This window comes from Pocillopora damicornis, chromosome 3, assembly GCF_964200805.1.
Source record: "Pocillopora damicornis chromosome 3, jaPocDami1.2, whole genome shotgun sequence".
NCBI lineage: Eukaryota > Metazoa > Cnidaria > Anthozoa > Scleractinia > Pocilloporidae > Pocillopora > Pocillopora damicornis.
The window spans coordinates 8,465,717-8,478,714 of NC_142672.1; the positions used below are offsets into that span (position 1 = coordinate 8,465,717).

A 12,998-nucleotide genomic window follows, 5' to 3' on the forward strand; every position below is an offset into this window, starting at 1 on the left:
TCATTAAAATAATTTATTTTCTTGCTCTAATCTACGATGAACATTTCAGATTCCGAAATCTTGCAACTTGTACTTCATTTACCGTTCAATTTGTTTTTCATTTCATGAGAAGCTGTGTCACGAAGTAGTAAGGGAGGATACAAATGAAAGGAAAAAAATTTGTCCAAGTTAGAGAAGTAACATGTTTTAAGGGTCATTTGGCATACAGCGCTCCTCTTGACTGAGGTTTATTCCTTGTTGGACAGACCAATTTTAACATGATTTTTTACAGGGGCTTTTGTTTTAAATGGCTTACTGTACAAAAGCCTTTCCATCGTTTTAGTTAAACGTTTGAAGAGGTTTTCAATCTTAATTAGCTAGGAAGAGGCTCGTGAAACGTCTCGACAAACTTGAGGGTTTTTAAGATTTAATTTCTCAAAACGAGAAACACAGACGTTAATGGAACAAAGACGGTAAGGGGTGCAAGCATGGACATGATTTTTTTTTTCAAAATGCACAACCCACGGCGTACCTCCAATTCTTAAACACTGAAATAGTTATTCTGTTCATGACCCCTTAAGACCAACACCCTCAGAACAATGAAGAGGCCCTTTATCTTCCTTAATTAACCACCTGTTCATCTGTCAGATATTCAAATCAGAACGTCAAGGATATAACGTATGCATAACAGATTGATGTCAAATTCATCTAGTATTTTCCTACGCTACAACGAAAAGGAATTTTTGGATTGCTTTTTTCCCTTTTTTATTTTTAAGGTAAGAAATCTAACATACGACATAACGGTTACATTTTTGCTGCGCAGTTTTTTTTTTTCGCTAAAATCGAGATAGAGTTTAGTCTGCAAAATACGATGTTTGATGTTTGTCGTCCATGAACAGGTCGAATTGACTTTTCGTCGGGCAGGATATGTGGTGATTTACGCCTTCGTCGATCCAATGTAAGTTAAATTTACATGTTTCATATTGTGGTTTCGATGTTTAAACCAAATTAATTCCGTTCTTCAACGTCGATGTTCAAAATATGAGTTTTCCGGGATATACTCTGCCCCCAGTCTACCTTTGGTCATGAAACCAAATTAAATCTTACTGAAAAATAATAGAGAGCTTTACCAGTCATTAATGTCAACTTTGAGGTAAGGAAGTCGTGTATAACTGAAGCAAACTTTGAATTTTATTAACTTATTATCCAGACTTGAGGAGAGTGAAAATTATTAATCAAATGGGATCTTCTTAATAAGCGCTTGTTATACTAAGAAAAAAATAGCACAGGTCTGAACAATAATAGATTCAATCTGAACGGGGGCAGATGAATTTTTATCTTTACTTTGTCGTTGTTGCAAGAGTGTAAATGGTTTATCTTCCAATCACGAAAAAAATGTGTGGTTTTAAAACCGCGTACGACGCCATATTGTTTGGCGCGATCTCTACCTGTTAATACTCAGTCTGGCCACCAGTTTCCTGCCAGGTTTCACTCGACCCGGTAAGATAATTTAGGATCTCTTTTTCCACCTGAGCCTTGCCTGTAGTTTTACCCTTTTACTTCCTTCTTTTTCTTTGCGAATTCAGTTGCTGCAGCTGTCATCAATGTCCAGTATGTTTCTCAGAAGCATATGATGTTTTGCGATGTTGTTAGGTGATCAGTATGCATTTAATTATTATTGACAGTTACAAGAGGAATACCTGCCGAACCAATTTTCAATCCATGAAATGGAAAGCAACTGAACCCCCTTTGTACTAGCAAGTTATCCTTGGTCATTGTAGTTGCCAAGGAAATATTGTTCACTACTTACTTCCACGAAGAAAACCTGTCATCTACATTTGTATATCTAGAAAAACTCGACCTTTGCAAGTTCCTCTGTTTGACTCTTAGGGAGAGTACCAGATGACCTCCGGCTACAGTGAGGTCTCAGACGTCCTCAGTGTGGAAGCATACTTTGACAAGCCTTTCATGGCATATTTCTTTGTCTACCAATCAGATGATTCTTTATCTGACAATGAGAAATTCTCGTTATATAGAATCAGAGGATTACTCCTAATTTTTTCGTACCGAACAATTTCCAAAGCTTTTATTTTGCATGGTTTTCGTATGTGGTATAGTTGTCTTGATGGAAATAAAGTTCTGGAAGGAGCTACCGTTCACATATTGTTTTATGAAGAAACAACTGCTCTTGTTTTTGCTTAGGTTGTTATAGATCAGTATCGATGATGCATTGGGCCGTAGTGACCTTCGCAGTGATTATTGCTGTTATAGAAATCACAGGTGATGATTCCAAATCTATTTTATAACACCACCGTCAACTCTGCTTTTCATAAAAAAAACTCACCAATTCATGAAAGAAAACAATCAGAAGGAACTGCCACTCCATCTCCAGCAACCCTTCTGACAGGGATAGCGCAGAGCAGGGACTGAGAAAGCTTTAGCCCTTCCATTTTGGCCAATAAAAATAATTAGATAGACAAATAGTAAAACAATGCAGAAAAATTTCATAAGTTTATACGTAAAGGACAAATGCGTCATCAGGTAAAATACAAGCACAATCAATTTAAATTAAAAAATAATTACAAGTGTGTGACGACATTAAATTTATCACCTCTTACTCATGCTCCTAACGATTTATGTCGTTTCGTTTTGACCTGTTTCATAGAACTTAGCTTCCGTTTGCTTTTTTTTAGAAGCCAAGCCCTACGTTAGGAACAGACAATATACAGAAAATCCTGGAAAAGGTAAATCTTATGGATCAAATAATGCTGAATATAAATTAACTCTCAAAAATTTCAAAATGATTTTCTCCTGTAGGGGTGAAGCCAGCCTATGGACCCGTCGGCCCGGGCTTTCAATTTTCTCCCTAGATGAATTTTATCATCTCACTCTTGCAAATGTAAAAAACAAATTGAAATTTCTTCGGGAACAAGCTTACAACAAGTCAAAAAGCTGGCTACGTCCTGCCTATCAACCTTTTTCGTGGAAGAATTCCAAAAAAATGTCTGTTCGACTTTTTGGCCTTTTGTTCTAACCTCGATTACCCTTTTTTTGTTTGTGCAAATTACAGGGGCTTGTGCAAATAATCGCTATAGATGTGAAGGAGGGAATAAGTGCATACCGTTGAAATGGATCTGTGATGGAGTTCATGACTGTGACGATAAACTCGATGAGCGGAATTGCTTTACAGGAAACGAAACCAGCATTCCTTCCTACAGTAAGTTTAAATTCCAATAACTGTTCAATTCATTAAAGGAACGGTATGTGGAAAAATTGCTCTCTTGGCATTAGAACGGATAATTATGTAACGAAAGGAGGTAGTGAACAAAGGAGTAAAAGGTTGAAAGCAAGAAGGGTAATTCCATCTATGCTCGCAACTACTGAGTTAAAAAAAGAAGATACAACGTCGAGGACTGCAAAGATTTGCAGTCTTTCAGCGTCCTGTCCTCATTCTAATCTTCTTCATGGCTAATTTGATATCTGCGAGTTTCTTCTTTTTCTTTTTTTTTCCTATGGCTGTATACTATAATATTCGGGAAATTACATTTCACAGTTCATGCCAAGGAAATCAGTGAAGCTCAAGACATCATAGACGGCACCAGGAGATCCGGAATCAGTGGTAAGCGAATTCATTCTTGAATCAGATAGAAAGAAGGTCACAAATTAGACTCATCTTTTATTTGTACTAATTTATATCCAGGATGCCCGAGAAATACTTATTCATGTGACGAAGGCCAAAAATGTCTCCTTATGAGTTCGTTGTGTGATGACATGAGCGATTGCCACGATGGCACAGATGAGAAAAACTGTCCTCTAAAACCAGGTAAGTGACTGCGGGGACGATGTTGTTGTATGTTTGACCGTTGCCAATGGCCGATTGTATTTTTGTAGTTGTTTTAAGATTCTGTGCGAACGTGATTCTGACCCTTTGAAAGACTTTTTTTAAATCAGTTCGATATGTATTTCCACCATTGAGTCGTGACCTTTCTTTTCCTTATTTACGACTGTTATTCCATGATGTGTCAGCTTTATATTTGCACCGTTCTAAGCCTGTCTTTCTTAGTCACCAGACCACCCGCCAGAGGAAAAGACTTACTTATTTCTCTTCTAAAATGTCTAGTTTTCTCTGTATCACTATCTAAATTTCTTTTCTTTCAATACAATATCTCAAAAATTATCATAATTCACTTTAATATCATTTTCAGTGATTCTCCAAACCATATAGCCATTGCCAATTCAAAACAAAATTCCCAGATATCACGTGGTGTAAATCTTTGAGTTAACACTCACTCTTATTTTTATGAATTTAAAATCTAAAGCATGTGAGTCAAATAAGTTATCCTGCGACGAGGGAGAGAAATGCCTACCGCTGACCTGGGTGTGTGACAACATCAGCGATTGCAATGACAACAAGGATGAGCATAACTGTCCAAACAAGAGGACTGGTAATGAGTGACATGTATTTTTTTACCTAAACTATGAGTTTTAAAACTAATTCCCGCTACATTATTTGTTTAAATTTATGTAGCTTGGCTTTGTTTGTTTGTCTTTTTGCTCTCGTCCAAACGCCTATTGTAGACATAGACTTAAAATTTCTTGACATTTTTTGTTCTAAAAGATAATGTATTTGTACTCATAGGAAAATCTCTAGCGCATGCTGCTGAGGAAGCAGCAATGACCGCTGCCCAGGAAGCAAAACGAGCCGCAGCTGCAGCTGAAGACATGATGCTGCTGGCTCGAAGAGCCGCTGAAAAAGCCAGTCGCGCCTTAAAAATTGCGGAAGATTATGGAGCAAAAAAGTCATGAGAATGTGAACTGACATTAACTCCATTTAAGAAAGTTCATAGAACTTTTGTGGGCGGGGAAGCATTACGTCTGTCATCTTATGCACAATGTAAAATATAACGAACTCACTATATATCAGTGGAGAGATCATGTGAATAAAATGAACAATTTCTCTTTTATTCTTCGTGAATCTTAAGAAATAGCTCATCTGTCCGTATTGATAATTTCTACCGACATTTCTATAACCATTTTCCAGCATATTTGTTAAACAATTTCACCCAATGGGTAGCTGCCATGTTAGGATTTGCCTCCTGAAGATGGGAAAGGGTTATTTTCGTTGACAACAGTCTCGTCTAAATGAAAATTCTTCTTTTTCTCCCTGATCTGATATCAACAGTAGAAACTTTTGAATGATAGAAATGATCGCGTGGAGGAAATTCTTCATATGATGTAGTACACAACTCAACACACTTTAATCACCGTCTTCCTCTCTTCTCATTTTCTTTCCTAAAACTTATTTATGACCATTTCTTTCCTTCGTTCTTCGCACCTGAGCATCTTCTGCCTCGAAGTAACTGCATTTCCGTCCCATGCTGCTTACTTTGGATTGTGAGGACAGGTTTCCAACTATGGCAAGCTTATTTTATCGTGTTTCGAGAAAGATGAATTAATTTTTGATCCCAACCTATTGATCTTCCATTGTTGCTATACACCCAGAAGTGTAAATGGTAATAAACAACTGTCAGGAGGCTTAACGAATTCCCAGGAACTTGCTTACCATGGACAAAGTATCGAAGAAAGGTTGGATTTGCTACGCTGGCGGAAAATGTCATCGTCTGATGCGCAATTTTTGCTCACAAATTCGTGTGAATGTCAAATTAAGGCATTAAAGGTTAAATACGATGATCCCACGATCTCCCGCCATGAAAACTTCAGTTTTAGGCTTAAATTGCACTCAGAAGTGTACGAGAAAAGACCAGTTTTATTTTACTCTTCTTCAATACCACCAAATCAAACCACAGTTTTCATTTCTGAGCTCTTTGCATTTGAGAAATCGTTTCGTCAATCCGGAAATATCCTCAACTTAGATGACTATTTTTCCCTCTCCATCGAATATGGGATAAACAACACTTTTGCAAATTACCCCCAGGCTAGCAAAGCAATGTACGCCTCAGGCAAAAATTACCAGTGTAATGGAGTGATGTGTCCTTAAAATCTACGTTAAAATCCGTGCACGATGTAGAATGTAAGCCGACTACCAAAAGGGATTGCTAAGGTGCTTCTATACCCGGTGAACCCCCGAAAGGGCAGCAAAACTCCCAGGTAATACTGTATAAACACTTAGTATGTGTGCAAACGTTCGTTTCTAAAGTAAGGTCTTTTGAGCGCACACTCCTAGACATGAACGCAACTGACGGACACGGATAAGTTGACTGCTCTTGACTTCACATCGATTACTGCATTGTTAATCAGAATTTGCAATCCGAGTCTTTTGAGACAGCCTTCAGTGATATTTATCTACTGCAGGTGGGAAACCTCAACCACCTGCCTTATGGATCACGATGCAATGATGATCTGCTTTTTAAAGTTTGAATTTCTTCGGCCATGAGGAATGGCAATAGGTACCTCTTTCGTTATTTGAATGGTAAAACCTCTATCAATCTGTGTCCATGGATGCTGAAGAATCTCTTGGTCCCTGTGATGGTCCTCGTACATGTGAAGCATTCATCTTCAGCAGGTGTGCAACGATGTGCTGATTTTGTATACTTGTTGGTTTAGTCATTACCTTCGTTTTGACAAACAGTATGATCTTCTTGGAGCAGTGAATTACTTAGGAAATCTTTACATTAGATGAATTCTATAATTATAAGTTATAGTTAGTTATTTAGGAAGTTTTCGTCCAGCACTAATTTAAGTGACGCATCTGGTTACGACACTGATTTAGTCTTCTGAAATTTGTAGCATGTCAAGTGGATTTGAGAGAGAGATTTGTTTTATTTAAATTGCAAAGTCTTCAGTGAAATCAGCGTTTAGTGTATGCATTCAAGTCTTGGAGATTTTTTGATACTTTAAACTCGATCTCAGTAGATTATAGATGAATTTTCGTTTAATTTTCGTTTAATTTTCGTTAATTCTTTTATCTTTCCTATTAGAGAAACTCAAAGCAACAACAGACTTCACAGAGGCCTTTTCGATTATTGACTCTATCGAGCCCAGAATTGCTGCAGAGACCGCTGCTTCAAATCTTCTTCCCCTTATTCATACTATTAAACGCCATCTTGTTGACTTTGCAAGGAGTTCGGAAAAAAACAAAACCCTTTTAGTCATATCTTCTCCGAAAGATTCAAAGCCTTCAAACAGGGGAAAGATCGACAGAAAAGATTCTAAAACAAAAGAGATGAGTACTAATAGCTTTAAAGGACACAAAGTGATTCACATCAGCAACGACGTTGAAGGTATTTCTTTTGATTTTAGCATAGTTAAATAATAGATACGGCTGTGCACTCCCTTATGGTTTTTAATTTTTATTAAGTGCTTTTTGTACCTGAGCGTTCAGGGTTTTCAAGGGAATTGCAGTCATGTTGACCTACCAGACCAATATAGACACCCCATTGACTTGGTCAGTCACACTGAGTCAACGATAGAAACAAAATACACAAAACAAAAGTTATAGTAAAATTAATAATAATAATAATAATAATAATGATGATAATGATAATAATGATAATTATTATAACAATAGGAATGGGAACTTAGCTGTGGACATCCTACGCGATGGCCCTAAATTTAGTTTGGTCTGGGAGTTCCCTAGCTGAATTTTAGCGATCATTTTCATCACATCAACCCTCAACACTTAATAGCTAGTTTCAGTCTACCAGCTTCGAAATGTTTAATTTTATAATTAAGTTTATTTCGTGACATAAGAAATGAAAACCACTTTGTCCGATTTCACCTGCAGGTAGGCTAGGAAAATGGACTGTTCTTAGAGCTATGGAAAAGTAGGTATTGAAAATATCTGTGTCTATATCTTTTCCACACCGAGTAGTATTTTGGGGAGTGGTTAAGTATTTTGCATTAAGAGCTGTTGACGAAATTTTAGGCAAGCCTCTTTGCTATAACTTTTTTTTTATCACTTCAGTTATCGTTATCGTCACAGTAACTCTAGATACCCTCTCAGACAATGGCTTCGAGGTGTCTCACTAAAATAATTGATGTTATTTAAGACTTTTAGATTCCATACCCTCAAATGTCACTACTGCGGAGAGAATATGTCGTCCAGGTCCCATACATTGGACAGGAAAATCATCGGAGACCGCGGATAAGAAATGTCTCATCATGGGTGACTCGATCAGTTTAGGGTACGCTTAAATGAAAGGTTACTAATTGACGAGTGGGTGTGGTGAGGAGGAGAATGAATACAATAAAGAGTAACATTATTGTGTGAGAGATCGATATAATATGGAGTTAATTCATCCACCTTCTTATTAAGATAGGTAACTTTAAGATGCCGCCACGATAAATAGTACCGGTTCTTCTTTCTTCCAATTCCGATGCTATTTTCAATGAAAGTGCACCACCCTCACCAGTGCTCCTCAAATTCTGAGAAAGCTCAGATTTCTTCGGCTGCTACTGCTACATTTCTCCAAAACCTCGGCTTTTAACAGATAATTATCCGGTTGATCGGAATTGCAGTTGGTAGAGTTGAATCGAGGGAGAAAGTAAAATCATTGTTTTTCTCACGAGTAATTTTGGGTGAGCATGAGCATGAGTTAGGAGAGTTTCAGGATGGCATGAGTTACTGACCCTTTCGCTTACAAAATTAGCCAAAGAATTTCGACAGAAATACACAAAAATTGCGAAAGAGCAGGACTGAAGATTTTTCAGATGGTGTCACAATTGATTTATCTTTCACTATGATGCACTCGGTAGGGAAACGGGGGGGGGGGGAGGTTACGTCTGGTGTAGCACAGAGTAACCCTTTGTAACCTTTCCTTTTGTGTTAAGGAAAGTAGATATCGCCTATTCTCGTTTTCAAAACGGCGGGAAATGATCGTCTTTCGAGGAGTCACATTCTACGAAATTTCCCGCTGGAAACGATGTTTAATTGCTTAACTTTCACTGTTAGCTTCTGCACCAATGATGAGGATTGAGAAAAGAGTTTATATTATCATAATGGTTGCAGTTAAATTTATAATGAGCAAAACAAAACCGTAGTGTTAACTTCAATTTACACTTTGTTTCCCCTTTTAGTTATATGGATTATGTTGTTGAATTGCTCGATGGAGACTGTACTGTCTATCACGCTCCATGGTCTGGTGATGGAGGAAGCTTGGACACGCGCTATATGCTTCAGTGTTTACCCATGTTTCTATCCTCAAGTTTCTACGAACCTGTTCAGTATGACGCCATAATATTTAATGCTGGAATTCATGATATTGACTGCTGCGATTATCATAACGAGGTTAGTGAGATATCTTCTATTTTACCCAAATCGTCATTCCAAAAATGGAATTTTTGTTTGTTTGTTTGTTTGTTTTTCATTTTTGTTATTTTGTATTTATTGCACTTTATTTATGAAATCACCATCGTTCAGGAAAGCAGTATGATGAGAGTAAATATTAACATGTTTTTTACTTACAACACTTCATACCTGGCTGAAGGAGCGGGACAGTTTGGGAGTTGAAAATTTATCGAATTATAATATTTCATCCAAACTACTTTTTGTTAATACTTTAATGAGTTCTTAGTGGTGCTTGGGTGGTTTTGAAATTTCCTTCACGTTTGCGTAATAGTGTTTACCTCCTTTGCTATACAAAAAACGTCGATTACATCTAAACGATAAAAACAGAAGCAACAAAAACAGATGGCATTGCCAAAATATTCCATTAATTACAATGGTAAGGTTAGTTGTGAGGAACAAAAGTGTCTCTCCTTATAAGTATCAAAAAAATGATCAATGGTACGAATGTCTTCTTGATTTCACGTATAATTGAGTAGTAAGTATTCATCACAGTTCAACTCAAATCGATGTCGTTTTTTTTTCTTCTTTTAAGTATGTCCCTCTCAAAGAATACAAAAAAAATCTGAATAAAATCAAGTCGGCTTTATTAAAAACAGGCGCTATGGTTGGCTTCGCGACCTCCACACCCGTCCCATTTAGTAAAAAGATGGACCAGAGGCTTAGACAGTACAACAAAGCTGCAAAAAAGTATGTGAGTTGAAAATAGCTTGTGTTTTTTGTCACTAACACACAAAGAACTATTAATGTTTTGACTGTTAGGGTATTATGTGAGTACTATTACTCCACGCATCGTGCGATATGCAATACGGGTTTGCGAGAGTAAATCATCCTCTCGGAAGGTGAAAGTAAATTTGCAGTGATAATTCAATTCGATCGACAAAGGCAATTTGAAGGGATTGTTCACAAACTCTCTTTTCTTTCTTGGTCTTACAGAGTTATGAAGGATGATAAATCCATTAAAGTAATAGACGTATATCACGCTTTAACCAAAAAATGTGGTGGACTGACCAAAAAATGCAGTCTATTTCTGGATCAGCCAAATGTAGTAAGTGATGCGAATGCCACAGTGTACATATGCTCTAAATAATTGTTATTCTTTTTTAACAACTTTGCATCGCATAGATACAAAACATATGTGGAAAATAGGCTGGGTTCTGCTTAAATACAAGCTTATCAGGTCTATGGGTTGGTCCCTTTTTATTAGGGATGCCTTCCTGACGTAGGTGGCCCTCTTCAACTTACTACCTTTGTAACTGAAACACCTGTGAAAAGAGGCACTTCCTTGAGAAATTTGTACTTTAAAATATTATTGAGAAAGACCTTTTCTCTCACTAGCATCTCAGTGGTGAAGGGTACTTTTTATTGGCTGAAAAGATCAGTCAAGGATTCAAGTCTTTGTTGAAACGAACAAAGAAAAGAAAGAAAAAAGGTATCAAACATTAATATTTACAAATTTAGTCCATGATTTTTAAAAATAAGAAAGATGTCAGAGAATTTTGTGGATAGCAACGTGTAAAATTAACATGTTTAATCTTTCAGATGAGGGCTGCCTTTGATAGGACAGTTCAAACCTGGCAATTTTAGCATATCAGTGTTGGAAAGAACTTTAAGGAAAAAATATAAATGGCCAAGTAGATCTAACTATTCATCCCATTCTAACCAATCAAACTAACGTAAAAGTATATGGATCGAGTAACTGCTTTCAGCTCCATTCAAATATGGGATAATTCTTTTCCACAATTTTGGGGATTGCAATTCGGGATAATAGTGTTAACTGGATATTTCATCATTACAGTATGTAGAAATCCAAATTTCTCGTCTTGGTCCACTGTACTCACTTTAATAAAGGGGTAAGTTTCTAAAGAAACTGTGGTGCTGCGTCGGTGGGAGAGTATAGCAGGTAATTTAGTGTTAACAACTGGGTTGAAAACGTAAATTAGCCACCGTAAAGGGTAAAAAAGCTGACGTTTCGAGCGTTAGCCCTTCGTCAGAGCGATACTCCACTTTAGTTCATTACCCTCCGATGAAGACTTTCATTTCTGTTTACGCTTCTCACATTGACGATCTTCGTGGGCGTTCTCCAGCTTACAGAGGTCTCGCCCATTTCGAGTTCGCATCGTACAAGTTCACCTCACGACTTTATATATTTCATCACCAATTAAATTATTACCCGTATCAAAAAACAGGCATACGAAAAGCTGACACAAAAGTATTTAGACAACATTCTCCTAATTGAAAAATCAGGATATCAGACAGCCAAAAAATAAACACACAGTCGCTAAAAAAGATCATTTTATTCTCGACAGTTTCCAAGCAAAACGATGCTCCTCCTGGTTCACTCTATTGTGTACCAAAAACAGGAAAAAAAGGGAAAAACATACACAACCTAACAGGTTGTCCTGGAAACACAACCTGCTGCCTAAACGGTTATTCCAATTCTTTCGTTGGCTGTTGTATGTTAAAGGATGCAATGGATTGTGGGGATAACTGGCATTGCTGTCCTAAAGGAACTGTTTGTGACCCTGGCTGTACTGGAAAAAGTTGCGTATGTCGAAAAGCACCTTGGGAATCAAAAGCGTCTAGAACTGCATTTTCTCTCTTGATGAAAGCATTGAACTCATTTTGGAACAAAATAGCTAAAAACTATCCATCCTTAGAAAAATCATGATAGTCAGTCTCGCGTTATTTTGATGATATTTATGATAAGTTATTGGTGAGGGTAAAATAATTAAAAAGCGAGTGAAGCAGTAGTAACAGGATCGTAGCTCCTCCCCTGTTGAGAAACTGAAAAGCTATCAATTAACAAATCTAGTGGAAGAGAGGAAATCTGATGATAAAGCCTCTGAGTCTAAACTTTCGCTCCTCCTATACAAGGAATCATTGCATAAATGTTTCTAAGCCTTATTCATATGGCTGTGCATGTAGAGTTTCATAACAGAAGCAAGGATTTGTCGTGTAACGGCCCTGATTAATTATGAAAATATACATAACATTTAAATTTTACAACGGCCGAGCATGAACCCTTGCATGGTATTTTTTTTTTTTTATCTGACTGTAAATATATGAAAATCGTATATGTCAACTACAGTTGAGGAAACGAATATGGAAGCGATCCTCGAAGTTATGAACACTACTAAGTAGTAATGAAAATAAGGCCTGAAAAAAATTCAGGCCCCTACGATACCAGTCAGCGCTCTACCAACTGCCCAACAAGCCGACTTCGAGAGTTTATTTGCAACCAACATAATAACAAGCTGTCAGTTGGCTTAGTAGCTCAGCGCTGCACCGCTGCACTGCGCTGCACCGGTAACGTAAAGGTCATGGATTCAAATCCCGTACGGGTCTGAATTTTTTTCAGGCCTAATTTTCACTTCTACTTCAGCAGTGTTCGTAACTGCGAGAATCGCTTCCATATTCGTTTTTTTATTTGTTTTTTTTGTATTTTTCTTCGATTTTTAAGCTCCTTTCTGCGTTCTTTTGCTACGTTTTTTCCCCTAAGTTACTTCAAGTGTTCTTATGTATCTATCTTGATAAGGTATCTGAATCATTTTTTGATTAGAGGTATTGAATGTGGTTCTTATATGCACACATAGCAAATTACTGTAAATAAAGTGGACATTATATGTCCGTTTCTATAAAGTAAGAATAAAATTACAAAAGTAAAACACATTTCATGAGCAACGGTCGAGCAAACTAACTAATCCTTTAACTC

The 12,998-nt window shown here is 37.1% G+C and overlaps 2 protein-coding genes across 3 annotated transcripts; both read left to right on the forward strand.

Moving 5' to 3' along the window:
* Positions 1-629: 629 nt before the first annotated feature.
* LOC113685432 (uncharacterized) lies at positions 630-4,943 on the forward strand. Of its 2 annotated transcripts, XM_089200354.1 has the most exons (10): positions 650-755; positions 879-937; positions 1,566-1,632; positions 2,182-2,259; positions 2,673-2,723; positions 3,050-3,196; positions 3,533-3,598; positions 3,680-3,802; positions 4,299-4,424; positions 4,619-4,943. In XM_089200354.1, the coding sequence occupies exons 3-10, from the start codon at positions 1,623-1,625 to the stop codon at positions 4,783-4,785; spliced, it is 768 nt and encodes a 255-aa protein (XP_089056480.1). In that variant the 5' UTR covers positions 650-755; positions 879-937; positions 1,566-1,622; the 3' UTR covers positions 4,786-4,943. The 2 variants fall into 2 exon arrangements, with proteins under 2 accessions (XP_027058747.2, XP_089056480.1); XM_027202946.2 differs by lacking the exon at positions 1,566-1,632 and having other exon boundaries at positions 630-755.
* Positions 4,944-6,306: 1,363 nt separating this feature from the next.
* LOC113685319 (uncharacterized) lies at positions 6,307-12,951 on the forward strand. The gene is made up of 9 exons (XM_089200357.1): positions 6,307-6,502; positions 6,918-7,220; positions 7,724-7,763; positions 7,989-8,123; positions 9,016-9,226; positions 9,819-9,973; positions 10,220-10,331; positions 10,622-10,715; positions 11,593-12,951. The coding sequence occupies exons 1-9, from the start codon at positions 6,370-6,372 to the stop codon at positions 11,952-11,954; spliced, it is 1,545 nt and encodes a 514-aa protein (XP_089056483.1). The 5' UTR covers positions 6,307-6,369; the 3' UTR covers positions 11,955-12,951.
* Positions 12,952-12,998: the final 47 nt, after the last annotated feature.

What these genes read in the sequence shown, in the direction of transcription:
- LOC113685432 (XM_089200354.1), top strand. An exon ending in TGCTGTTATAGAAATCACAG is followed by an intron (nt 2,260 to 2,672) that starts GTGATGATTCCA and finishes GCTTTTTTTTAG; the next exon opens with AAGCCAAGCCCTACGTTAGG. An exon ending in AAACTGTCCTCTAAAACCAG is followed by an intron (nt 3,803 to 4,298) that starts GTAAGTGACTGC and finishes TAAAATCTAAAG; the next exon opens with CATGTGAGTCAAATAAGTTA.
- LOC113685319 (XM_089200357.1), top strand. Translation starts at nt 6,370, where the DNA reads ATGAGGAATGGCAATAGGTACCTCTTTCGTTATTTGAATGGTAAAACC. An exon ending in GAAGCATTCATCTTCAGCAG is followed by an intron (nt 6,503 to 6,917) that starts GTGTGCAACGAT and finishes CTTTCCTATTAG; the next exon opens with AGAAACTCAAAGCAACAACA. An exon ending in CATCAGCAACGACGTTGAAG is followed by an intron (nt 7,221 to 7,723) that starts GTATTTCTTTTG and finishes TTTCACCTGCAG; the next exon opens with GTAGGCTAGGAAAATGGACT.